Source organism: Cibotium barometz, chromosome 9 (assembly GCF_041138505.1).
Source record: "Cibotium barometz isolate CiBa-2024 chromosome 9, ASM4113850v1, whole genome shotgun sequence".
Classification (NCBI taxonomy): domain Eukaryota; kingdom Viridiplantae; phylum Streptophyta; class Polypodiopsida; order Cyatheales; family Cibotiaceae; genus Cibotium; species Cibotium barometz.
In genome coordinates this window covers 30,047,432-30,073,557 of record NC_141054.1, presented here as the reverse complement: position 1 = coordinate 30,073,557, position 26,126 = coordinate 30,047,432, and the positions used below count along the sequence as shown (strand labels likewise).

The 26,126-nt window shown below is 45.9% G+C and overlaps 1 protein-coding gene across 6 annotated transcripts in view; it reads left to right on the top strand.

Moving 5' to 3' along the window:
- Positions 1–1,931: 1,931 nt before the first annotated feature.
- LOC147635441 (uncharacterized) overlaps positions 1,932–26,126 on the top strand; it is a 38,664-nt gene continuing 14,469 nt past the window's right edge. For 4 of the 6 annotated variants that reach the window (XR_015266650.1, XR_015266648.1, XR_015266649.1 and 1 more), the window contains exons 1-6: positions 1,932–4,463; positions 4,767–4,856; positions 4,948–5,013; positions 5,141–5,206; positions 5,365–5,727; positions 5,911–6,131. Coding sequence is in view for 2 of the 6 variants with exons in the window: in XM_086802700.1 (XP_086658826.1) it covers positions 2,727–4,463; positions 4,767–4,856; positions 4,948–5,013; positions 5,141–5,206; positions 5,365–5,727; positions 5,911–6,096 (2,508 nt within the window). In the remaining 4 variants the exon portion in view is untranslated. The remainder of the gene's footprint in view (positions 4,464–4,766; positions 4,857–4,947; positions 5,014–5,140; positions 5,207–5,364; positions 5,728–5,910; positions 6,132–26,126) is intronic. The other 2 variants (XR_015266651.1, XM_086802702.1) reach the window with 1 other exon arrangement.

Sequence of the window (26,126 nt, the reverse complement as noted above, 5' to 3'; positions counted from 1 at the left end):
CATGTCATGATTGTGGAGTTAAACACTTGTACCCATATTTATCCCAAAGAGTTGTGGCCAAATTTGTAGTGAAAAGCTTGCCTAATAGATGCTAGAGTTTTTTTATCATTCATCAAGAGTTTCTCTTTAGCATTCATCAAATCTGTAGTGGAAGGCTTGCCTAATAGACGCTAGAGTTTTCTTAGCATTCATAAAGAGAAAATAACCACTTTTTTGTTGGTGTAGTAACTATGTTATAGACCAAGCAAAAGAAAGAAGATGCCAAGGAGTACTAGTGGTCATCAATACAGTCGCTAGTCACATCAATAGTTATTAGTGACTAGGCTAGTTACTAATAATCACATCACTAACTACCGACTAATAGTAGGTTAGGGAGTCGTCACTTGATTCGTCACCAACAATTATTAGTGACTAATCATCACAAGTGTCATCACTACTACTGATTAACACTAGGTTAGGGAGTAACCTCTCGTTTTCCTAACACTAGTGTAGCTAAGTAGTGGGTAAAAGTGTAAACACTAGGGCAATGAGAAATGTCGACTAGTAGGTATAAGTAACAAAAGGAGGATCTTAAAGGAGAGTACACTAGCAAGTATATGTGGCTAACATGGTCATCACTAGTAATCGCTAATAAAAGGTTCATGAGTAAATATTAGTATGTAGTCATATTGGAAGGTCCCAAAGGAGGGTATAATAGTAATAACTAGTGAGTAGGTTAATTGTATATAGCAAGTAAACTTAGTAGGTCTTAAAGGAGCGTACACTAGTGATTACTACTAACTAGTGATGAGCAGGTTAATTGTATTTAGCAAGTAAACTTAGTAGGACTTACAGGAACATACACTAGTAATTACTACTAACCTAGTTATTAATCTAGTCACTAGTTATCACTACTAATTAACACAAGTAAACTTACTAGGTCTTAAAGGAGTGTACACTAGTAATTACTACTAACCTAGTCACTAGTTATTAATCTAGTCACTAGTTATCACTACTAATTAACACAAGTAAACTTACTAGGTCTTAAAGGAGTGTACACTAGTAATTACTACTAACCTAGTCACTAGTTATCACTACTAACTAACACTAGGTTAGTGACTACTATTTGCTTGTGAATGAGAGATTACTACTAACCCAGTCCTAGTTATCACTACTATAGCTAGCACTAGGTTAGTGGCTAATGTTTGCTTGTGAATGAGAGATTCACCCCATGAAGGCCTTAGGGTGCTAGTGGGGTGGGGATAGCGCTGTATCTACCTGCTTTCCTCTTTCTTTCTCTTCCTATGGGAGAAGGAGAGATGACTACTTAGGATTTTTTAAGAAATATTTATAATTAGGCAATAAAATGAAGCAAATATGAATGGACAATAAGATGAAGCAAATTAACAATTTTGAGAAATATTTATAATTAGGCAATAAAATGAAGCAAATATTAATGCACAAAAAACTGTTTTGCCACAGTAATAAAAATGAGAGCACGAAGCAAATAATTATTTAGATAATAAAATGAAGCAAATAATTATTTAGATAATAAAATGAAGCAAATAATTATATATATATATCAATTAATGCACCCAGGTCCCAAAAAATGTGTTAAGCATACACGTGCTCAAAATTGTTAATTTACAAGGACCAAGGGTCCAAATTGATGTAAAGGAGTCACACGTGGCAACAAGAAAGGTAGTGAGTGTAGTCCGGTGACGTCATCGGCAGTGTGCACGTGGCAGATCTTGTGGTCCCGTATTGCCAGCTCATCGTTAATACGACGTCACCCACCAGCTCGGCGGCTCACTTGGCAGTGCGTATCTGGCCACCCATCCGGACCGCGACGCGTGTCGTCGTAGCACTTGCTTGTCGTCGACTTAATGGCGCAGTACTACACCATACTAATCCATGGTTAAGGATGAATTAACTGCTTCGTCGAGGTTGATTCTTTTGAAGTCAAAGAGAGAGAGAGCCGTATTTGCTTAATCCTTTTCTGTTTGCGCAGCTAAGAAGACTTCATTTGACTCATTAGTCGCCTAATTAAGCACTAGTGACGCTCACAGTAGGTGTTTGCCGGTGCATTTCGATCAGCGTCGTTTCTTTTTTGGCCAAAGATAGGAAGATCTTAGCGTCACCGCCCCTTGCGCTGCGGTGCAGGGCGGGCTCATCGAAACCTACCAGCGCTGCGTAGGCGGTGATCACGGAATAGCAACTTCTGATGGTGAGTTTTGCTTTTCCAAAAAGAAAAATTATTGGCAGTTTCCCCCTTTCTTTCTAATACAAATCCCTCAACGCCGTTTCAATAACCACAATTACTACTGAGCCCAATTTCGATTCGGGAGGGAGGCAGGGAGAGAGGGAGAGAGAAGAGGAGGAGGGGGGGGGGGCGGGGTGTCTCGACATCTCTCAGAACTGCGAGACCCAATTCACTGAACTTTCAGCAGTTTTTATGGTTGAAAGCTAAGAGTTCATCAGATGTAATGTTCTGAAAAATGTGAAAAATATTGCAGCCCATCAGGTTGCGATGACTGAAAGATGTTTCAGAAAAGGGGGGAAAAACCATTGCAGCCCATCAGTTGTGATGGTTGAAAGCTGAGATGGGTCAGTTGGGAAAAGGGGGGAGAAAGCTTAAAAGAGGAGGAACACCGACATAATGTTGTTGATTAGTAAGTGGGCGGTGGTGGTACAATAGTGGTAAGCAATGACATGTTCTGCTTGACGGTGCCGCCTTTTGCCCAAATATGTCTGAGCAGGCAGATGGGCTTAAGGCTTCCGACAAGCAAGTCGGGGAGGCTGGTGGGATTCGTCAAGCCCATGATGAAATAAACAACAATGTTGCCGTCAGCAATTATATCAGCAGCGGCATCATCAATCATAACAGTGACAATCCCTTTGCTGATGATGAGCTTGTCACATGGCTTCAGTACCCTTTGGATGACGCCTGCCCAGACATCTTCCAGCATTGGCCGCCTCCTTTCCCTGCTGCCCCTGTCTCTGGTGGCTTCTCTTCTTCTTCTTCTTGTTCTTCTTCTTCTTCTTTGGCTGTGAAATATTTGCCTCAGCAGGAGGATGAAGCTTGGATGGTCACCAAAGACTTGGACAGTAGAGCTGCTGAAGGCTGGATAAGCAGAGACTTGGACAGAAAAACTGATGGCCATATAAAGCAGTTTCTTCAAGAGGAGGAGAGTTGGGCTGTTAAGGAGTCCTCAGAGCAGAGTGGTCAAGAGGAGAACCGTTTGATGAAACACAGAAAAGAAGCCGCTGTTGTGGCTGCATCAGTGCGCGAAGAAGGAGAAGGAAGAGGTGGAGGTGGGGTTAGTAGACAACCTGACGGTAGACAAGGTTTTGGCAAAGATTGTCGGAAGCTTGCCCAATTGAAGCTCTCGGCTGAACAAGAGGGGGAAGGCTGGGCAGCAAAAGAAGCTCAGGTAGCTACAAATGTTGCTACCCACTCCAAGCAGTCACCTACAGAGGAGACAGTTTGGATGAATAAGGAGCCAAACAGCAACAGGATTCATACAGCCCTCTTCAAACACTTGCCCCAGGATGAAGAAGGGAAAGGGTTACAGAGAAAAGCCACTGCCCACTTCAGAAACATGGTTCAATTTGCTCAAGAAAGCTGGCTCAGCCATGAACTACATAGGGAAGCTGCTGCACACTTGCCTCAGAGCAAAGAAGAAAGCTGGATGAAAAAGGAATTGGGTAGGGGCACTCAAGCAACAAGCGCCCTGACAAATCCAGCTGCTGATGCAGCCCTTGCTCTGGGTGCTGACAGAGCAGCAGGAGTTACAAGGCCATCAGGTGTGGAAGCTTTTAGCAAGGTGAGAACCTCAATCCAACCCACGCAACCCCACGAATCGAGCTCTCGCCCGTCTTCTAACTTCCCTTTGGGCAGGACTCTTTCAGAAAAAAACTCTGCGTCTCCAGTGGGCTGTTCCTCTTCCGTGTTACCACTGACAATAAGAAATTTTGGGTCCTATGGCAGCATGTTTTCCTCTCAGCCAGCCAAGCAAAAAGGTGAGGTGAAGCTGCCTAATCTGGTTCAACCCCATCTTTTTAACCTTTGTGGTGGCTTTCCCAGCAATGGTTCTCAAGAGAACCAGCCTAACATTCATCCCAGAGGAGGAGACAGCGACAATAACAACAGCAATAGTCCAAAGGATACTTGTTTGGAATATTCTAATTTAACAACGGCTTTCTTGAGTTCTCACAATATGGAAAAGCTGAGTGTCAGGGCACAGCAGCAATCGAGTGCAGAGCAGGCTAAGGAAGGTAGCGTCGGCAGTGGTGGTAGTAGTGCTGCTGTTAGTTCTGGCATGGATACCATTGACATGCAGAAGCTCACTGGCCTCTCATTTCCATGTCAAGAAAGGAAAGACAAGGGTGTGTATTCCGGAGGGTCCCAAACGAGTGAAAGCTTGAAAGAAACAGTTTCTAGCAGCAAAAGGAAGTTTGAAGATTCTGAGTGCCAAAGTGAGGTACCACTGTTTTTCTAACTGTGTTCATTAGATCATAATACACTATAAAGGTACTACTCATACCCTCTTTAACTGTTTTTCTAATTGTGTTCATTAGATTATAGTACACTATTAAGGTAATCTTATTCTCATATATTCTGGCTGATGTTGATTGGGCTTACTAGCTGTATGGAAGTGATGTTCATGATGCCTAATGTTGAGTGTAGTTGCCTAACAATCCTCCATTTGCATGAGACCATCAGGCTAGGTTTTGCATAATGCATCCTTTGATTGCTTTTTTTCTAATTGTTTTTGTGGGTGAAGGATGCTGAAGGTGAGTCAGAAAATTCTCAGGCACGGAACTCCACCTTGAAAAGGACTAAGGCAAATGAGGTTCACAACCTCTCTGAACGGGTCAGTGCTACTATTTGATGACCTTTATTGTGCATCCTTATCAAAGGCCATAGCTTTGTTCTCAATATATGATGGTTCTGTTTGGACGCAGCGAAGGCGCAATAGAATCAATGACAAGATGAATGCCCTTCGGGAGCTTATCCCAAATGCAAGCAAGGTGCACGAAGCCCCTGCCAAAACATGCATTGTCCCCATTTCAAGTTTTTATGTTAAGACATGTTGTCTGTTTGTCAAAGGCATATCATCTGCAACCTACGAACTAAATTGTCCCTTGCTTGGAGCAGAGTAACAAGGCTGCATTGCTAGATGAAGCTATTGATCACCTCAAAAATCTACAGTTGCAACTACAGGTGAATTCTTACTAGCAAACACTGAGCTTCTGCATGACATGAAAATGGAATAGTGGGCATTCTAATGCCATTGGGAAGATATAAAGTGAAAAAGGTTCACTTGATTGGTTCTTGGGTTTTTGGTGGGTGTTTTATATTGACGAGATATATAAATACAGGTTATGTCCATGAGAACTGGGGTGAGCTTGTCGTCCATGGTGTTACCTCCGGGCTTGCCACATATGCAGATTCCGCAAATGGGCCCACTTCATCCTGTTGGGATGGGAATGACTGGAGGGTCTTCAGAGACAGTGGTGGCAGGAGCAGGTCCAACTATGGGTGTAGCTATGCGTGATATGACTTATGGTGTTCCAGCCAGACCACTCAGTAGTTTAGCCTCTGTTGCTGCACCAATAAGCTCTGATTTGGGGCTGCTGCAATCATCATCAGCAAACAACTCCATCAGCCAGTTTCAAGCATTGACTACCCCTGAATCTATACCTATACATTTTTCTCTATCCCATGTGCAAGCCCCGCTTCAGGTAGGTTAGTAGTGAAAAAAGCAGAGTCGTGCTAGCACTTTGAGTGATTATTGTCTTTGGGGAGGGGGATAAGATATCACATTATTTTACCAGTTTAAGGAGGGTGGTTGTCTTTTGTGTGGTTGGCGTGAGTCTATATTGTGATGACATTGACACTTCCTTCGGATTTGTTCTCAATTTCAGTCCATTTCTTCAGTAAATATGAACACGTATAAAAGTTATCTGCAACAACAGCAGCAGCTTCAAATGCTCCAACAGCAGCAGTTCCAACAGCTTCATCATCATCAGCAGCAACAGGGGCCGCAGCAGTTGCAGGCCCCGCTGCTGCCACCTCCACCTCCACCACCACAGCAACAGCCACATCACTAACACCGAAATCCTTTCTATAAGGCATGTGATCTGCGGTCAGTACAGTTCTTATTAATTATTCTCATCTATATAGTTTATTTTTTTGGAGGAGTGGGTATGCCAATGCATGGTGTGAATGTAGATATGAACAGATGTTTGTTTGTGTGTGTGTGTGTGAGAGAGAGAGAGAGAGAGAGAGAGAGACTCGTATTAAACGTCTCCTAAAGACCCAATGCGTCTATGAGACCAAAGTGATACAATGCTATCCATGGTATGCCTCATCATGGAAAAGAAAAACAAAACAAGTACAAATAACATAGCTCTCTAAAAAGTAGAGGCCGATACAATGATCATCATGGGGAATTATATGGTGTATAAGCACTAGTACAAGAGAGTCTCATCATGGAGTACATGACAATATGAAGCATGTGGGGCACATCATCCTCCAGTAGAGGGTACACCTCTCTCAAGTATGTCGAGCATGGGGTTACTGAGTATGGTCGAGAGATGCCCTTTTGAGATCCGAAGGAGGTACCACTGTCTCTTCCGTGAGGGTTTTTGCCCATTATCCAGGATCAGGGATTTCCTGGACCGCTGTCTGGGACTCTTCCTACTGGAACTTTGCAGACACAGAGATACACTCCTAAGAGAGTCTCGACCACAGCCACCACCACTCCTTCCTCGCCAGCAGCCGACCATCACCAATTTCTTCCAGGCCCAAGGAGAGGATATCGACATACTAGACCCCACGGGTGGTCCACCAGAGGATACCTCAGCTCTTCCCTGTCCATGAGGAGTCAGTTCGGAATGGGCTTGCACGCTTCGACATACCCGGCTTCCCTGGCCCACAGGACACCAACCACAATCCTCCCATTAGCTCCAGGTCCAAGACATGCTCCACAGCCATCACGCCAGCTTCCCATGTACCGTATAACACTGGGCAGTGACAGGTGTAGCGCTCCTCTGTCTCGACCCCTGTGTGGCATAATCTGCAGATCCTCTCCTCCCAAGGTCTCCATATGAGCTCTCATCTCTGAATATGGGCTTTGCCTGCCCTGTCTCCACCTGAAGGTGGTGGGAGGATACCGGTAGCTGGCCAATCTGCATGGCATGTGATGTGAATACCCAGGTAGTCTGGCTGCTGGATGAAGCCATCCTCTGTAAGCCTGAGGAAATGATCTCTGTAGAAGTGCATCTTCGGTGGGAGCTCTGAAGGTGCAATCCATATACTGTGTATGTGGATTCTGAGGAGGTTAAACTGGATAGTCCCGATGACGTCCTCACAGGAGAGCTGGAGAAAAGGGGGTCCAGGCTGTAGTGAGGAGGTGGGAGGTGGTCCATTTGGAGCCCGTGTCCTGAGAGAGAGCCAGGTGGGAACTCTAATATACCATGTTGCGTGACACCCTCAAGTGCGAGCTGTCGTGAGGACTCTAGGGCAAGACTTGGGTATTTGTGGGGGCTCATCGTGCTGAACATATATCTACGAGTTAGAGTTATATTGAACATATACAAAAAATGTGTACAATGAACTAGCTTCCTATGGATGTGATCACGTGAATGTGAAAAAAGAGTTGCAAGGTAGCCGTGTGGTTCCTGCTCTGTCCCTCTTGTGCCAGCTTATAGAAGCCACAAAATCTGAATCTATGATGGACTGCACGTTTGACCCCATCGCAAAGGAGTTGGGTGTGAAGCCAAGGGAGCTAGCTCTTATATATCTCATCTGCAATGGATGTGTTTGATGAGCTGAAATTTAAGAAATTGTCTCTCATAGAGTCAGGTGGTGCTATTTTACGTAGGATAAAGTCTTTTATCTATAGAGAGGAGCCTTCGGTGACTTCTCGCCATGCCTCTTCACCTCATGGATCAAAGGATGAAAGATATGCATATGCCAAAGAGGGTGGACGGTTTGGTACATGCACGTTATGCCTTTCATGGTGAACATGGCCATCGTGTAGGACATGGGACATTGCCTATTGAATTGGCTTGCGGAGGGAATACACATGGGCTGGAATTTTCTCGTTATGCAGGTGATGTACATAATGAATATGCAGTCCATGATATTCATGTCTTACCGAGTATGCTCATGAGCAAGGAGATGCGAGAAGATGTATGTAGGAGGCCACCTGCTCGGAGAGCCCATGCAGCATATCATGCCAATGTGCTTCATTGGGAAGGGGAAAACGAAAACATGAAGGGGAAGAGCATAATGCCAAAAAGAAAAAGGCATACCATGGTGAGTATGATGCAAGCAAGGCATTGGCTTGTTGCCCACTTGTTCCTTCCACTTTGCCATTGCTCCTCCCTTCTTCGCCTCAGCCTTCCCCGCCCTTTCTCCGTCTCCACTCCTTCAACACTGCTAGCCCTTCTTTGCCCCCTCCGCGTAGCTCGCCAGTTTGTGTGCTGCCCCCAGTCCCCTCCTCCTTTGTGCCTCTTCGTCCTCCTCTCTCTAGCCTCTCTACCTTCCTCTTCGCTGTTGCCCCCGCCCCCCCATGCACTACCCGAATCCCTGTTTGTCAACCCCTCTCCCTCGGCCTGGTGTGCACCTTCGCCCCCCCGCCGCCTCCTTAGTGCTTTCCGTCTTCCAGCTCCCCAACCCTTCCTCTTCCTCATTTGTCGCCTGTCATCCTCCGCATAGGTGCTTTGCTTTTGGTTCTTCTTCATCGGCAAGAGTAGGCACTTTTGTCTTCACCTTCTAGGAGGACTCCATGGCAACTTCTCCTTCATCCCCAATCGAGGCTGCCATCCCTTGCCTATTTTTAGACGTGGACCCCAGCTCTTAGCTTCGACAGTATCCTTCCCCGCGACCTTTTCTTTGGTGTGCTGGATCGTAGGGAGCCACCTTGCGCGTAGACAAATTTGAGATTTTGTAATTCCACTTGTCGGTGTGGAATGCTTGGTTGAACACGATGCTAATCAATACACTTAAATACACGAAGATTTAATGGACAACAAGCTCAACATAAGATGTAATTTGCTGAATTGACAAGAGACGCACAATGTCACCATTTGGCCACCCAATTGGTCCACCTGTGCTTTATCATTATGTATATACATTGGACTGGCATCCACGGCAGCCCCATATGCTGGGGATTGATGCCACTCATCTGATACTGTGGACTTGGCTTTCTGTTGGGACTTGTGCCTATGTGTACATGTCTAGAGGATTGTTTCATTGAGTCTCGTATCTTGTATACTTGCCTAGAACACGTCTATTTTGGTATAGTCTCATGAACGAGGATCGTCCATACCAATGTTGCATTGCATAGCATCTTTATGTGCTTACTTGCAATTGAATTTGCATGTTTTTTTCATGCTCGCTTGACCAATGTAAAGTTCTGGGTAAGGGACGCCTGCCTGTGAACTGTGCGTGTGAAAGTGTCTGTTGTGTGGCATGCGATAGGTGGTAAGTATTGGTCAAAAACTTAGTCTTAGGAATTAGCATCAATTTATAAGTGAGTGTACACACTTCATCAAGTTTTGGGTGGTCAAAACTCACTTATAAATTATGACCAGCCCTGTGTTCGCACACAGTGATGTCCCGAGGTGGACAAAACTCAATGCCCATCGCCTAGTCCTTATCCCCTTTGTACAAAGGGAGCAACCGGCCATGTGTCCATCCCAGCTTGCACCACAAGTCACTTTACCTCTTTGCCTGACACCTAGTGTCCTCTCTTCCTTCTCTCTCTAGAGAAGGCTAAGAAGGCAATCACAACGGAGATTCAAGAGTTCGAATCAGGATTCCGGGAGGAGCATGCAAGCCTCTGAAAAGACATGGAAGCAACCAAAGAAGAGGTGGAAGAAACCTCCAAATGGGTTGAGGTTGTGAAAAAGCAAAAAACAGTCCACACCTCGAATGCCACATCCATCATGAAGGCCATGCTTGAGGAAGAGAAGCGTCACCAATCTAGGGCTCTACATGTGCGAGTAACAGGCTTGCAAGCGGGCAACTCACCAAAAGAGGACGGTGAGACTTTATGTAGACAAATGAGCCTCACTGACACCCCTTTTGTCGATGCTTGGTGAGCCGGGAAGGACTTGACGAGGGAGAGGCCTCTCCTCCTCAAGTTCAAAGATATGGAGTCTCGTTTGGCTTTCTTGAATAAGAGGGCCACCCTCCGAACCACCAAAATATACCTTGGAGATGACCTCACCCCCCTACTGGTGGAACACAGGAAAACCGGAATGGTTCAGATTATGGCAGGAAAATGGGCCGTTTATCGTGATGACCGAGTCATCATCATGGATAGACGCCCCACATGACGGTGCGGGGTCTATGAGACCATAAATGCATTGAGGATGGGAGTATGGAATTGCAATGGAACTCTATGGTCAGACATTGGAGGCTTCACAGAGACTTACACAGATAGGGATATTATCTTCTACACAGAAACGCATCAAAGCCTCGAGAGAGGACTACCCAAAGTGGAGGGTTACACATGGGAGTCAGCTTTCAGAGGACAAACACACACCACTGGGGGGTGCGTGGCTCGGAAGGAGTGGCATGCTTGTTTCGGCCTCATTTGAGAGGCATGCTCACAATGGTTAGACAAGATGAGGAGGCTTGTTTTATGTGGATGCGATTAGCTAGGCTTGGCTTGAGAGTGATGCATATTGCAGTATGCTAGTTTCCACCAAAGAAATTAGAATATTCATGCAGGTTGACAGAGAAAGGGGAGACTCCATATGCGCCATTATTTGTAGACATTGTAGAGTTCTCCCAACAAGGAGTTTAGGAGACTTTAATGCACAGACAAAAGGGGAACAAGTGCAGACATATGACTTCCAAGGAGATGCCATTATGTTAGAAATCGACTTGGTTGAGATGGGTCTCTAGAGGGCCAACCAGGATATGGGGAATGCAGCGCCATATGGTAGACACTTCTTGGAGATGGGGGCTGTGCATGAGCTGGTTATATATAATGGGCTGTCCAGATGGCCGCAATCGGACAACCTTACATCTTTTCCCGACTGGCCTTGGACAAAATAAATAGGAGAAAATAAATAAAATACCAAATAAATGGTGGATCCCCAAAACACTGAGATGCACAAATTCTAACACCCCCTCTGCAGCTCATAGTATGTAAGAGTCGGAAGAAGACAAGTCAATGAAGATGCAACCATGGACCCTCCAACATCGTGAATACTGGAATCACCTCGGAGAGAGCACCCACCAACCTATTTCCCCGAAACAAGATGCCACGACGAACAACAAAGAACTTTGCTTAGCCACGAATTCTTACAATAGTGTGCAGAGAAACTCCAAGAATAGACGATGAGTTGTTGGACACACCACGTGCATAATCTCCAACAGTGGACGGAATACATCGTGTCCCAAAAGCCTCGAACAATGAACTTGGAACAAATCCAGTTCATAATCTCTACTGTACCCATCTTGCTAGATGTCTAATGCTTGGAACTCCGAATCATGATCCCCATGCACCAATAGGTGGAGCTGTAATCATTCCTCTCTTCCGTCCACAAGCCTCTTCTGTTTGGAAGCAGATGGGGGGAAACTGCATGTGTACTAAAGAAGCACACTATCTAGGGTCTCTTGAGCCGGAAGCGCCCTGGGAGCCCTAGAAGTGGTACTAGAATTTGTATCACTATCTTGTGTCGTGTCTTTGTCTTTTCTTTGAGATGAAGCCTTGCCCTTGGTCTTGTCCTTCTTCTTGGACAAACAAGCTTTGGACAGATGGCCTCTTTTTCCACAAGTAAAGCAGCGACTCCGACCTTTCTTTTGAACTGAGGAAAGTGCCCGGTCAGAACTGTTGCCTTCAATTTACCCTGTGAGATGAGAACGGACTCCTCCTCCAAAAGTAGGGAGCTAAGATCATCAAAATCCAACTTAGTGGATGTGACCTGGCACTGCAAAGATTGAGAAATCACATCATAGCTTGGAGGAAGGTTGGTGAGGATAAGAGCAGCTAGCTGAGAAGAAGACAAAGCAGCAATCATAGCCAGTAACTGGTCATGGATAACCTTGGTCTTCATGAGAAAAGACTACATGGAATTGCCTTCAGGAAATAACAAGCCGTTGAGCTACCCTTGCAAGGTAGCTGCCCTCATCGATGAATCTCGAGCAAAGAGATCCCTCAATTTAGACCATACCTGATGAGCACTGGTGAGTTTGCACTGTCGGTGAGACCTCCTCGGTGATGGTCCGCACAAGCACAGAATGCGCCTTCGAGTCTTGATTCTCCCAGTCTTGTAATTGCACAGCAAATTCATCCTCCTGATCCTGAGTCCACCGCCTAGAGTTTTGAAGACGCTCGCTCTCTTTTATTGTTAATTTTTGAAATTGAAACTTTTCTAACTTTAACTATTTTCAAGCCTTACTTTATGAGCGTAGTTGGGTCCTTTCAACTTGTCATCCTTGTTCGTAAGGGGGAGCCATATCCACATCAACAAAGAACAAATCTCAGCTCTCAAACACTTCTCTCAAGTGCTCTCCAATGAAGCGAGGCACCAGGAACAATCAACCCCCTCTCAAACCAGAGAGAGGAGGCTGGACAGCAGCAAAACAGTCTAAGAAACCACCGGGAACCTCCTACCAGAAGGGTAGGGACTCGTGGAGGTAGAAGGAAATGTATAATTGTCTGGCAACTCCACATACAAGAGAACCCACCAAATTTTATGCCGGAGAAGAATCTGCAGCCAAAACTCCCAACGCTTGCCTTTGTAGAAGAAAATGCAGCCAGAAAACCAAGCCGGCTTGCCTATGTAGGAGAAAACGCAGCCAACAAACTGGTCGGCAGCAAGAAGGGCTGGCTGGACCAAAAAACGCAGCAATGTGTGAAAACGCAGCCATTGTTTGGGTCTGATCTTCAGCCAGGAGGAGATATGGCAGAAAATGAAGGCAAAGATGTGACGGCGGGCAGATTTGCAGAGCTTGGAGCAGCCTGGACCTAAGCGAATGATACCATGAAGGAGATAGCACAGGCGGAACCATAAACAGTAAACATATGAGAGAGTGCAAAGGAGATTGAGAGAGTTGGACAAGATCACCTTTTATAACAGCAGCAAAGCTTTACAATGGCAATGGCCAGCAACTGAGTGTTGAACTATGTGCAAGGGACAATGGATAAATGAGTGAATAATTGGGAACTCCTTATATAGTGCAGTAGGGACCTGGCCGACTGGCCTTGGACAAAATAAATAGGAGAAAATAGATAAAATACCAAATAAATGGTAGATCCCCAAAACACTGAGATACACAAATTCTAACAGGAGGCACTAGTACGGTGGATTACCTCATGGGATCTCCCGCTCTTATACCACACATCCGAGACTTCACCATCCCTCCTCTCCCCATACTAGTTGACCACGCATTACTTTCTTTCACGATCTCATGCCCAATCTTACCACCCACACCCACATCCACACCCATACCCCCTGTCACCACCTTCACCCGGATGCATTTCCATCATGATCTTGACCACATCTATGAGGAAACATCTCCCCCCACATTTCAGCTCTCGACTTAGCCCTCCCTATCTCAACCATTACATCCCAACTTTCCTCCATCATCCATGACTCTGCCCACGCCAGCTTCCCTTGCACTACATGCTCCACAGCAAGTTTGCTAGTGGGATCCCAACCCCAGAATGGATGGTATGATGAAGAGTGCAAAACCACCAGGATTTCCCTCTTACACGAGAGGGAACATGGGCTGATTTCAGCACCTAAGATGCAACACATCTTCCGTACATTCACTCGCCGAAAGAAATGGGCATTTCTCGCCAGATGAGAACAAGAGTAATACTAGCTCTTTTTGAGCAAGGACAACTCAGAAGCTTGGCGCATTCTTGAAGAGAAAAGAGCACCTACATTTGTCACAGATCCTAGCCTTTGGGAAGCCTATGCACGACAGCTGAATGATGTGCCAAACCAGCCTATACCACAAATGTCACACATCCCTTGGCCTATACCACAAATGTCACACATCCCTCAGCCCACATCATCTTATCTCTTTGATTCCCCCAATGTCACCAGGGTTCTTAAAAAACTACATAATGGGAGAGGAAAAGATCATGAGTATCTACGCACAGAACATTTTTTCCACGGGCACCACGTATTGGCTCCCATTGTTGCCCGTCTTTTTATAGAGCACTCTCTGAAGACTTCCCACCCTCCTAGACTACCAACCCCATTGTCCCCTTCCACAAAACAGGAGACCCGATGGACCCAGGTAACTACAGGACTGTCATGATTGGCCACATAATGGCCAAAATCTATGGGGCAGTACTAGAGGACATGATGAGATCTATGGCAGAGAGGATGGAAAACAGAGCATCAGGCCAGGTAGGCTTCAGGAGAAACTTCTCCATGTTGGACCATATCTTTACTTTATGGGCTATCATAGAGGAGACGAGGTCATCAAAGAGACGTGTATTGTTGCTTTGTGGATTTCCGCAAAGCCTTTGACTTCGTCCCTCGATCTCATATGATAGGATGCTTGCAGGAGCTCTAGTTCTCACGAGATGATATTGGGTGTGATGGCACTCTATGAGGCAGTACTTAGCTGAGTACGTGCAGACCTCGGGAGATATATGTAGCACTATTGGGGTTAAGCACGGCTGCCCACTCTCACCTACACTCTTTGGGCTATACATTAATGAGATAGCAGTATTTGTGGAAAGTTTCGGAGGTAGAGGTTCACCATCGGCTTAGATAGTAGTGTCCATATTGCTATATGCTGACGACATTGTGTTGATCTCAGATTCAGTCGAGGGTTTACAAAAACACTTAAATGCATTGGATAGATTTTGTAGTGAGAGAGACCTTACGTGTGAACCAGTTTCCTTTTTTGTCCACTGTTTGAATAAGTGAACGTGGGTTTCTTTTCACTTAACGTTGGTTTTGATGAATTGGTGCAAACCATTATCTTATGAAAAACTTGAGCAGCCTGAATAGCATCCTCAGCCGTTTTAACTTTGCACTTCTTCACCTCGTATTGATAATCACGAGATAAACCATTGATGAAAATATCACACAAAGTATGATCATCAGACTTGGCTTTAGCAGCCAACTGTCTAAACTTTTGCACATAGTTATCAAAAGACTGATTAGTTATGCTATTTTTAACTAACTTGGTAATAACTTCGAATTCATCCTCAGGTTGGACAAATTTCTTCTTGAATGCAACTTCAAATCCTAGCCAAGTAGTGGGAATAGAATCTTCTTTTAGATCCTTCCACTAAGTCAAAGCTTTTCTCTTTAATAAACCCTGTGTCATTTGTAGTTTCTGCACATCAGTGAAAGGGTGAAAAGCGAAGTGTGTATTCCACCTGTTAAGGCAGGCATCCACACATTCTTGTGTCTTCTCCTTCTTCTCTCCTCCGTATACCTTTGGTGCAAAAGACGAAGCAACTGCTTTGGTAGCTGTAGATGAGGTGGCTAGAAGAGCTTTCTGCAGAGTTAAAATCTGCACCTTAAGTGATTTCATCTCATCATGGCACTTTGTTATCGTAGCCTCGAGATGACGTGTCACCTCCAAAAATTCGCTCTTTGTTATCGCCTCCTCTTCTTCTTAATGAAACTTGAGATCTTTCCTTCTAGAGTTGGGATGATCACTCATGTCATCGATATTGTCATTGACCGAGAAGTCAATATGAGCCATGGTAAATGAGTTCTCTATGAATATGGATTAAACTTTTCTTCACCTTTTTCTTGACCCCTCTTGACCAAAAGTTCTAGCAAATTAATTCACTAGAAACAACTGCACATAAGAAAAATGCTTCAATTAACATTTGGTGGCTAGATATTGGCTAAAAAATCATGAAAACATCGTCTAGAATTAATCCAAACGAGTAAAGTATTAATACAAGGCATGCTCGCATTAATAATATGTGAATAATCCGTATTTGTTTAGTGTGAGTACATAAAAAACGTACTATAACACCAAATATTCCTCGAAAATAAGAATTCTCGAGAAAAAGAATTATCATGATTTTTTTAAATTTTTTTAAATTTTTTAGGACCTCAAAATATGTTAATTTTAAAAACCACCAAAACTCATCTTATGGCACTCCAAACTGATAATTTTTCAGAAAACTTTTAGCAAATAATTTTGCTAAAATACCATTGATATTTAAAAAATATCAATTTCTAGGATCTCTAAAAATAATTTTTAGAATATTCCTAATTTCTCATGAGAATCCCATCGTCCACGAAATTTTCAATTTCACTCGACAATTCTCAAATCCAATGAAAAATTTTAAAATTTTAATGGATTTCTTAAATTTTTGGGCCAGAAATAGATTTTAAAAGAATTTGAATGGTCACGGGTGCTTGAATGGATATACCACATGTCAAATCACGAATCCCAAATATTCCAAAAAATTAAAATATCATTTGTTTAATTTTTTTACTAATTTTTAGAAATTTTTAAAATTTTTTAATTTATCCCGAACGCATTTAGAATACAAATGGTCAAAAACAAATTTCGGAATTCCAATGGTTTTCTTGGAATACGGAAAGCCAACAGTTTCGGGAAAATAAAAAGATAAAAAAAAAGCGAATATGAAAGGTCAAAAGATTTTCCGGAATCCGAAAGGTCAAAAGACTGGAATTTGGAAGGTCAAAAGATTTTCTGAAATTCGGAAAGTCAAAAGATTTCTCGAGAATACGGAAAGCCAAAAAGTTCAAGGAAAAAAAAAAGGTTCAAGGTTCAAGCCAAAAGGTTCAAGGAAAAAAAAGTTTCTAGAAGTAAGAATAATTTTTTTTGAGAAATAATATATATTTTTTTCAGATTTTTTTTCCTTTTTCAAGCTTCTTTCCATTTAAAAATTTCTCGAAAAGGAAAAAAAATCTATTTTAAATATATTATTTTTTTAAAGCTAAAAAAAGCTTAATTAAGCTTTTATTGTAAAGCTTGTAAACAAAATTTTTATGGGGGGAGGGAGAAAGGGGTGCCGTTTTTTTTTTTGCCGACGGCTGTTGCGCAGCCCCTCTCTCCCTCTCCTCCCCTGTGCGTCGAAATGAGAGAGGGAGAGAGAATGAATCTCTCCTCTCTTCTCTCCTCTCCACCTTCTCTAATACTTTCTCTCTCCATCCTCTCCTTCTCTTCTCTGTTATAGATTGTTAGAGATGGATGATTAAGGTCTAATTAATGAGAGAGGGAGAGAGAATGAATCTCTCCTCTCTTCTCTCCTCTCCACCTTCTCTAATACTTTCTCTCTCCATCCTCTCCTTCTCTTCTCTGTTATAGATTGTTAGAGATGGATGATTAAGGTCTAATTAATCATGTATTAATCATAATTAAATTTAATTATGATTAATATTTAATTAAATTATCCTATTAAAATGCATTCACACGCACGAGAGAAATAGAAGATAAAAATTCAGATTTTGGGGAAGAGAAGAACTTTACGCACAACGGAGAGAACCCATGCATCAATTGACTGTCCCACATTGCTTTTTAGGAAAAAAAATTGGCAGAAAATCGAAAACGTATCCGTGGAAAACCTACAAAATGCATTAAAAATACATTTTTAACTATAAAAATGCTTATTTTTTTTAAAAAAATTAGTAAATTTTTTTTAAAAATTTAGGGAATCCATTCTACCAAAAATATCCATAGTAAAATATGTGGTATTTGGTAAAAATTTTCATTAATGTTTATTTTAAACCATTAAAAAAAAGCATTAAACTCACGAAATTCTCGTGCAACGTCGATTCGTCCATTGAGTAGTAGTAACATGCGTTCGAATCGCCATATCGACGATCCACGTGCAAAATCACCAAACAAACCAATAAAATAACATTTTATTTAGTAAATATAAAAATTTACTTTAAAAAAAATGCCAAAAATTGAAACAAGAAAGTAGAAACAACAACTATTATCTAGAGATAGCTCTGATATCACTGTGAAAATCCTAAGATCTCTCTAGATAATCAACATGCATAAACATGCATAAATTAGCCATAAACTCTACCACCCAACCACCCCCGAGCCTAAGGTTTGCACACATGAAATATAATGAAGTACCACATACCTTAACCTTGGTGTCCCATACCACCAAGAGGTATGACTCCAATACAACAGCACTCAGCTCTATAGTGAAATGGCAAGAATGTAGATATAATCCTCTACACAAGAGAACATCCTTTGAGTGTGCCCCATGCCCCTATTATATAGGAGGACTCTTGACTCTCCATTTCCTATGTGTGATCCTTGGATGCCTGACCCTAACCTTAATCCTTAAGGTTAGTCCTAACCCTTGCTCCACTAGAGCTTGTTCCCATGCTCCCATGCTCACAAGCCTAATGTGGGTTAGCCTCCTAGTATATGCACATATAATGTGTACATAACATTATGGCAGTGGTCAAAATGTATGTCAAATGCCATTGTTGGCTAAAAATGTGTATGCACAACACATGCAACATGGACTGTAATTTTTTGTTGGTGCAGGTTTTGTGTGTATCTCTTATGCTACTTATGCCCTTGAGTGTGCTCGTGAGGGAGAAGCTATGGATAAAAATGCACCAATGTGTGCTTAGGAGGTAGTCTTGCCTCATGCTTACAGGGCACATGTATCAATGGCTAATGCATCACCTTTTGTTCCTACAATGATGCTAGTCACATGGGCTGTCCCAATGGACATACATGCGGGGAAACATGTTGAGATGTAGGCTAATACATGTGTGTCTTGTGACTTCAAAGCCGGAGGCAAATCTGTGAAAATTGATACATATCATGGAGAATATGACGCATCAAAGGCACTTCCAATTATTGCCCGGTTTGATATTGCTTTTAGGGGTGAGGATTTCACTCAGAAATCCATGATCCAATATATAAGAATATGTTCATAAAAGATATTGCTCTTCATTGGTGGCTTACTGAGAAGCTCTCACCAAATCCTATTACATCATGGAGAGAGTTCAAGGAGAGGTTCTATGCCCAATTCTTGTCTCCCAATGCATTAAATGAGATAACAATGAAGTGGGATTGAGTGAAGCAGAATGAAGGGGAAACGGTGAATGCATATGTGCAAAAGTTCTAGAAAGTGCTTTTGGAGTGTCTCCGTTCATGTTTGTTCCAGAGGCGGAAGGGAAGAGAAGGTTTCAATTGGGATTGCAACCCGTGTACAAAGTGGGACTACAAATGTATGTTGGTCACACCTTATAGCAACTAATCGTAGCCATCACTGTCACCGAGCAATTGGAACTCAAGTTGAGTCGATCCAATAAGGCTAAACCCTCATTCCAAGGCAAAGAGAGGGTTGGCCAAAACCTGCAAAATAGTGGATAGGCACCTAAAAAGGACCAAAATCAAGATAAAAATGGTCCAAATGCTGAAAATAAGTCTACCAAGAAGCGTCGCTTTCAAGTGAAAGACTATGGTCTCACTCCAGAGCAGAAAAAGCAGTATATGAGCGAGAGGAAATGCTTTACTTGTGGTAGCACCGAGCATATTGCAAATGCATGCCAAAACAAGAAAAAGCGTGATAATGCGAATGCATGAAAGCCCAATGTGCATATGGTTCCGGATGTGCATGGCAACACTTCACATGATAGCAAAGACAAGGTTGTATGTAAAGCTTGGGAATGGCTTAAGGATCAGCCTGCTTTGTTTATGTTTGATGATTGTGCCACTGAGAACTTCATATCTACATAGATGGCAACTGCTTTGGGTATTGAAGTGGGGAACATGGATCCTTAAATTGAAGCATGGGCTGCTTTGTTGGTAGAGAAGTGCAGGTTATGCCTATTATTGGCAAGTTGCATATACACATTAGAGGCTATGTGGATCATGAGAACTTTCTTGTATCGCCTTTGAATGGTTGTGATGTATTCTTGGAAAGCCTTGGCACATGCGCATTGATCCGTGCAAGGCTTACAAGACCAATAGGATCACCTTCATGCTTAAAGGCCAAGAGCATGTGATTGATGCTGGTGAAGAGGGTGATACCATTTTCCTTTACTCATGTCCAAATTAAGAAAGTAATGAAAAACGGTGTGTTTGCGTACTTGATTTTTGTACGGGATTATGTTGAAGAAAATAATGTGCATGTAAACACTTTTAGTAATGATAGGCTGAAATTCTTGGAAGAGTATAATGATTGTTTTGTTGATGAGTTACCAAATGAGTTGCCACTTGTATGACCATAAGATTATCGCATTGATCTTGTGTCGGGTAGCTCACCACCTAATAGGCTAGCCTATTGTGTGAGTGCATCCCAGAGAGAGGAGATCATGAAGCAGGTAAATGAGCTTTTTGAGGAGGGTTTGTTCAGCCAAGCTCTTCCCTATATTGTTCCTCTATCCGTAGTCCGCTGAGTAGTCTCGACGCTAGACAGCGCTCGGAGGCTTTTGACTACTCCTTCACACGGCTTTTTGGAGCGGAGGGCCCCCATGAGCCAGCACCCATTAGAGTTCATGTGGTGATACCTCCGGCCCGAGGGGAGGAGGCACTTGATTCAACGGTGGCCTTCTCCTTCCCTCTTTGTGGCCCTAGCGACCGGGAGTGGACTTTGGATCTCGCTCTTAGCATACCGAAGACTCAGGCAGTTGAGTTTTCTCACCATGTGAGCGATCTGGAGGTGACAGACGTGATAGGCCGACTCTGGGAGCTGGCTCACTTCTTTGATTCCGGTCCGCATAGTGGCAGACCTAGCACGCGACCCTGGATATGTATGTATACACGAGGTTGCTCTCTCTGAGTGGGAGGCAGTCGCCATGGGACACAGCCACTGGCGCCTGATTCGAGATTCTTGCAGCACACCGGGTGGGCAGATTCGTAGCCGCTCAGATGGGGACTATTCTCCATCCAAACCGCTTGCGAAGGCCCGCCGTATGGCTGAGACAGCCTCCACCTGAGCATGTCATCCATGAGGATCATCTCATGGAATGTACAAGGCCTTGGCGGCGCACACTATGTACGCTATCGTGGATGCTTGAGGCAGGAGCTTCAGAGGTGCCTGGTTGGGGGCAGTATTGATATTCTGATGATGCAGGAGCACCATTTGAGTGAGAGCAGGATTAGGAGATATGGTTCCGTGATGCCTGGCATATGGGACACATTTTGGTCTGCAGGGTTTGGCCCCTTGGGTGGGCAGGGAGGAGTATGTATGGTCATTGCGGATGCATGGCGGCAGGCCATTGTGGATCGCGGGGTCATTGTGCCTGGTAGAGCACAGTATGTTATTCTGAGGATGCATGATGAGCTCTTTGGCGTGCTCAATGTCTATGCGCCTAACCATGCTAGTGCCAGAGTAGAGTTCTGGACCCTTGTTACAGATGCATTGCCCGAGGCCGCACATTGGTGTGTCGGAGGAGACTTCAACATGCTTGAGGACCCGGCCGATAGGGTGGGAGGCAGTCATGTTACAGTGCACGGCACGGAGCTTGCAGCTTGGGAGCGATTTTGCATGACACTGCGGATCACTGATACATGGCAGCATGAGTCTTTCTCCCGCTCTCAGGACAGTCTTAGTTTTTCTCGGTCGGATCGCCGGTAGGGAGGGACTAATCTATCACGGATTGATCGCTTCTATGTGGGCGACAGGTTCGGGGAGCGTGGGGGCTCCGTTGGCATTCTCGCTGGCACTTCTTTCTCAGACCATGCGCCAGTTATTTTGACACTTGAGGAGGGGACACGGGAGACCAGCTTGCAGTTGAGGATCCTAGAGAGGATACTTACAGATTCCAGTCTTTCTGAGGACATTGAGAGGATATGGCATGATAGCCAGAGCTCTGACCTGGATGCAGCAGGCCAGTGTGCCCAGGGACTCATCGAGCTCAGCTCTTTTTTGCACGCTGTAGCCTTGACACGGCCGGGAGAGACACGAGAGTGGGAGCGCCGCTTGAGACGTAGCCTTGCTTCGCTCCAGCGCCTTCAGGAGCAGCAGCCTACATGTGAGTGGGTGGCGTCCCAGGTGAGCCAGGCACGCCAGGAGGTTAGAGAGACAGAGGAGCAGAGACATGAGTTCTACTATCATCGCCAGGCTTCACAGTGGACGCAGCTTGGTGATAGAGTGACTGGGGAGTTCTTTGAGATTACCGGACCCCGCCATGCTCGAGCAGGTGTACGCCAGCTCAGGAGACAGGACGGCTCGTTAGCCACTGAGCCCGGGGAGATTAGAGCCATTGCCACTGAGTTCTATAGAGACTTGCTCTCAGCGGAGCTAGCCATGGAGGCACGTGATGCTTGTAGACAGACTGTGTGGGCCCATGTACAGAGGAGGGTCACAGATCGTATGCGCACAGTTCTGGGTGAGTCTCTTTCAGAGGATGAGCTTGTTGAGGCTTTGAGGGTCCTTCCGCGCCATAGTTGCCCTGGGGAGGACGGATTGACGCCTTCCTTTTTTATGCGCTATTGGGACATTTTGGGGCCAGGCCTCCGTAGGGGCTTTCACTGGGGTGATGCCACTGAGCTTTTCAGAGGGCTTGATCTTTCTTATCCCCAAGGGGGAGGGAGTGTCTGATGATATTCGCAGTGGAGACCTATTACGATCCTCAATACTGTCTACAAGGTCCTCGCCAAGGCCTTGAGTTTGAGGATCCAGCCCTTCCTTGGGGAGTTGATTCATGCTACCCAGACAGGATTCGTCAAGGAGCGCAGTATCCTTGACAACATTTTCACCTTCTGGGAGGCGACGGCCCGAGCTAGATTTCTCGGCGAGGACCTGGTCGTTATGCTTCTCGATTTTGAGAAGGCATACGATAGAGTCGATTGGGGTTTCCTAGAGGGCACTATGCTTCGCTTGGGTTTTGAGCCAGTCTGGATTCGAGGGGTGGCGGCTCTATATTCCACAGCTCGTAGCCAGGTGCTGATGGCAGGAGGACGGGGGCCGAGTTTTGAGTTGACCAGATCAGTCCGTCAGGGGTGCCCTCTCGCCCCGTTTCTTTTTCTCTTCTTTGCTGAGGCTATGAGCATGTATCTGACAGCAGAGAGGAGGTTGGTTTGAGAGGACTCCAGCTCCCAGTCCGGGGAGAGGACCTGCTCGATTTTGAGTTTGCTGATGACACGGGATTATTTTTGCATGGCCAGGAGGCTAATCTTCAGAGGGCAGAGCAGTCGCTACAGGTTTTTGGTGCAGCTTCGGGAGCATTGATCAATTGGCGCAAGACAGTGGCCTTTTGGATCAGTAGCGCTCCCAGACCCGGGTTTTGGATGGATTCCTCCTGGCACAGCAGTGCGGCATGGAGCCCAGACCCGGGTTTTAGATGGATTCCTCCTGGCACAGCAGTGCGGTATTTGGGATGCCAGATTGGACTTGATTTGTCACCTGAGCAGCAGATCGCCCTGCTTCTTCTGAGCATTCGGAAGAAGCTTTTGTATTGGAGTATAGCTCGGCTATCCTTGGCTGGGAGGGTGGTGGTGACAAATCAGGTGCTTTTAGCAACCATGTGGTACATCACGTCTTGCTGGATCTTCTCGAGCTCTTGCATCAGCCAGGTACAGAGGCTGATCAGGAACTTTCTTTGGTCTGGGCGGGACGGTCAGCCAGCCCGGGCTAAGGTTGCTTGGGCAGTTATTACTCTTCCGTTGGCCCAGGGGGGCTTGGGCATTATAGATCCAGTTGATCAGAGTAGAGCCTTATTGGAGAAGCTTATTGTTCGGGGGCTGCTTCTAGGCGTTGAGCCTTGGAAGGAGCTTCTTTTTCAGCGACTGCAGGCTAGGACTCCTCCAGTAGGGGGCACTTGGACACCAGAGATACGATGGATCTTCATAGAGATGAGGAGGACAGGCCTTAGTAGAGGATGGGAGGACAGATTTGCCTTGAGCATCCTGCGAGCTTGGGAGCTGCTGAGATCGGGGCTTTCTCAGAGACCTCCTACTTGTGATGAGGAGCGGGCCAGACAGCCGCTCATATGGAGCCCCGCGGTACGCACTGAGCAGGGTCATATGCTGGGTTCTCGGCCTCGTCTAGCCTGAGGACCATTGGCGGCAGGCCCATCACGCAGTTTTGGAGACTGGCAGGCCTTCTGCAGTCTCCCAGAGGAGGTCCAGGTGGAGAGGTTGAGTCACTTCAGAGGGGGGCTGATTATGAGGGATGACATTCAGGAGGCACTCACTGAGGAGTGGTTCACACCTTTCGAGCCAGCGGCCCCACGGTGGATGGGAGCCTTTACACATATGGAGATCCTGATTGCTGTCAGAGCTTGCACTGAGAATGGTAGATGCCTCTACTATGAGATCCAGGATGAGGGCAGACTTCAGAGAGTGGAGGCGGAGTCGCCTTTGGTTGCAGAGTGCATCTTTCAGAGGATATGGGTAGTGGCCGTCGCTTCCCGAAAGTGGCATATTGATCCAGACCCTGCATATGTGGACTCTGATTGGCTTGGCCCGGCTCCAGTGGGACCCTGGCAAGTATGAGTGGCATGATCCTTATGCGTCCCCGAGGCCATAGAGATTACCTTTTTCCAGTACACTGTTTGGTTGGGGAGGCATATTTTTGGAGGATTTTTGGGCCAGGCTCTGGGCTAGTCGACAGGCACGCAGGATCTGGACTTTTCAGTGGCTGGTTGCACCTACTCTGCTCATGGCTATAAAGCAGGGTAAGGACCTCCCGTCCTTCATTATATATTAACACTTCGCACAGATGCGTTATAATCAGGTCATGCATCCCACCTTTCGTTTCAAAGTAATTGACGAGGGCGTCAATTCTATAAAGGGGGGGTGTATGTGACGCGTTCCGTCAGTTTTCGGCCGTTTTGGCTAAAAACGGCCGAAACGGCCGTTTACCGTGACGCGTCACGGGGTTTCTATTCGGAGGGACATGGTGCCCGAGGGGTATGCTAGACCGCCCCGAATATAATGCATCTATATGGGGAGGAAGTGCTTGGAGGGGCAAAGCATGGACCCATGGTAGGCACCTAGACGCACTCACGCACCGGGTAGGCACGTAGGCCTCCCGCGTTGCGAGTGGGGTTGCTAGGGAGCCGTGTGCCTGGGGGATGCCCTCCCAACCTTGACGGAGTCGGGACCGAATGAGCCGACGGGACCGAGAACGGTGGAAAAACGGCCGCCGGCCGTCGCCGGCGAGCCGGGCCGTGCCGACGGGCCGCGATGGACCCCTAGGCCGGCAGGGCATGGATGGAAGGCAAGTCCCGAGTGAGGCCCCTGGAGCCAAGCCGGGCATGAAGGGCAAGTGATCGGTGAGACCCGCAAGGCAAACGCGCGCAACGCGCTCGACGGGCCGGTGGAGCCGTCATGAGCCATCAAGTGGCCGCGTGCGGCAACCACAAGGGCTCTGCAGTTGGCACCTGGCTTGTCTACAGTGGTCTTCCGGCGGCCTGTGTCCGATGCGGCCACCCTTTGGAGACACAGAGACACTGCCTATGGGACTGTCCACAGGCACAGCAGATTTGGCTGAGGATGCTGCGCATTTTGGCCCCCCTCTCTCCAGAGGGCATGTATACGTGGGGTGCCGCTGCTTGGTCGACATCGTCAGGGCCTGCTCTGGGATACGAGACGGAGCAGGATAGCCAGGCCATCAGATTCATTAGGAGCCAGCCTCGCCTTGTTCCTTCACCGGATTTCTCGTCCGCCATCTGGACACAGGAGAGGGATTTACGATGGGAGCTCCTCAGCAGCCTCACCATCTGGTTCACTTGGAGAGCCCGGTGTTTCAGGGCCTTTGAGGGGAGACTGGAGCCACCAGCAGAGATTGTTCGGGGGATTTGGCAGGAGCTGATCCACACCCTGCGCGGACAGTATGACCGCATCCGGATGCGGTGATCTTGTGGCGCCAGGCCTTCCACACCACTTGGCGCAGCGGCCCCTTCTATACACTACATGCGGGAACCCCCCGCTGGCATTACAGGCCACCTGTTTGGCTTTTCCCCCCTCCTATTGTATGATATAGCTCTCAGTTATTTGTACTGATCTTTGTACCTTTTTGCACCTAGGGAGAGTCTCCCTAGCGGCCTTGATTGGATCTCTGCTCTGCCTTCTTATGAGCAAGAGAGTTTTGAATTTGCAGCCTCACTTTGCCTATCCGTTTGAGGGTGATAAGTTGACGAGAAGTCCAATTTAGTGCTCATATTGTCAAACAAGGCCCACCAAAAGAGACTTGTAGTCTTGGGATCTCTATCCCTCACAA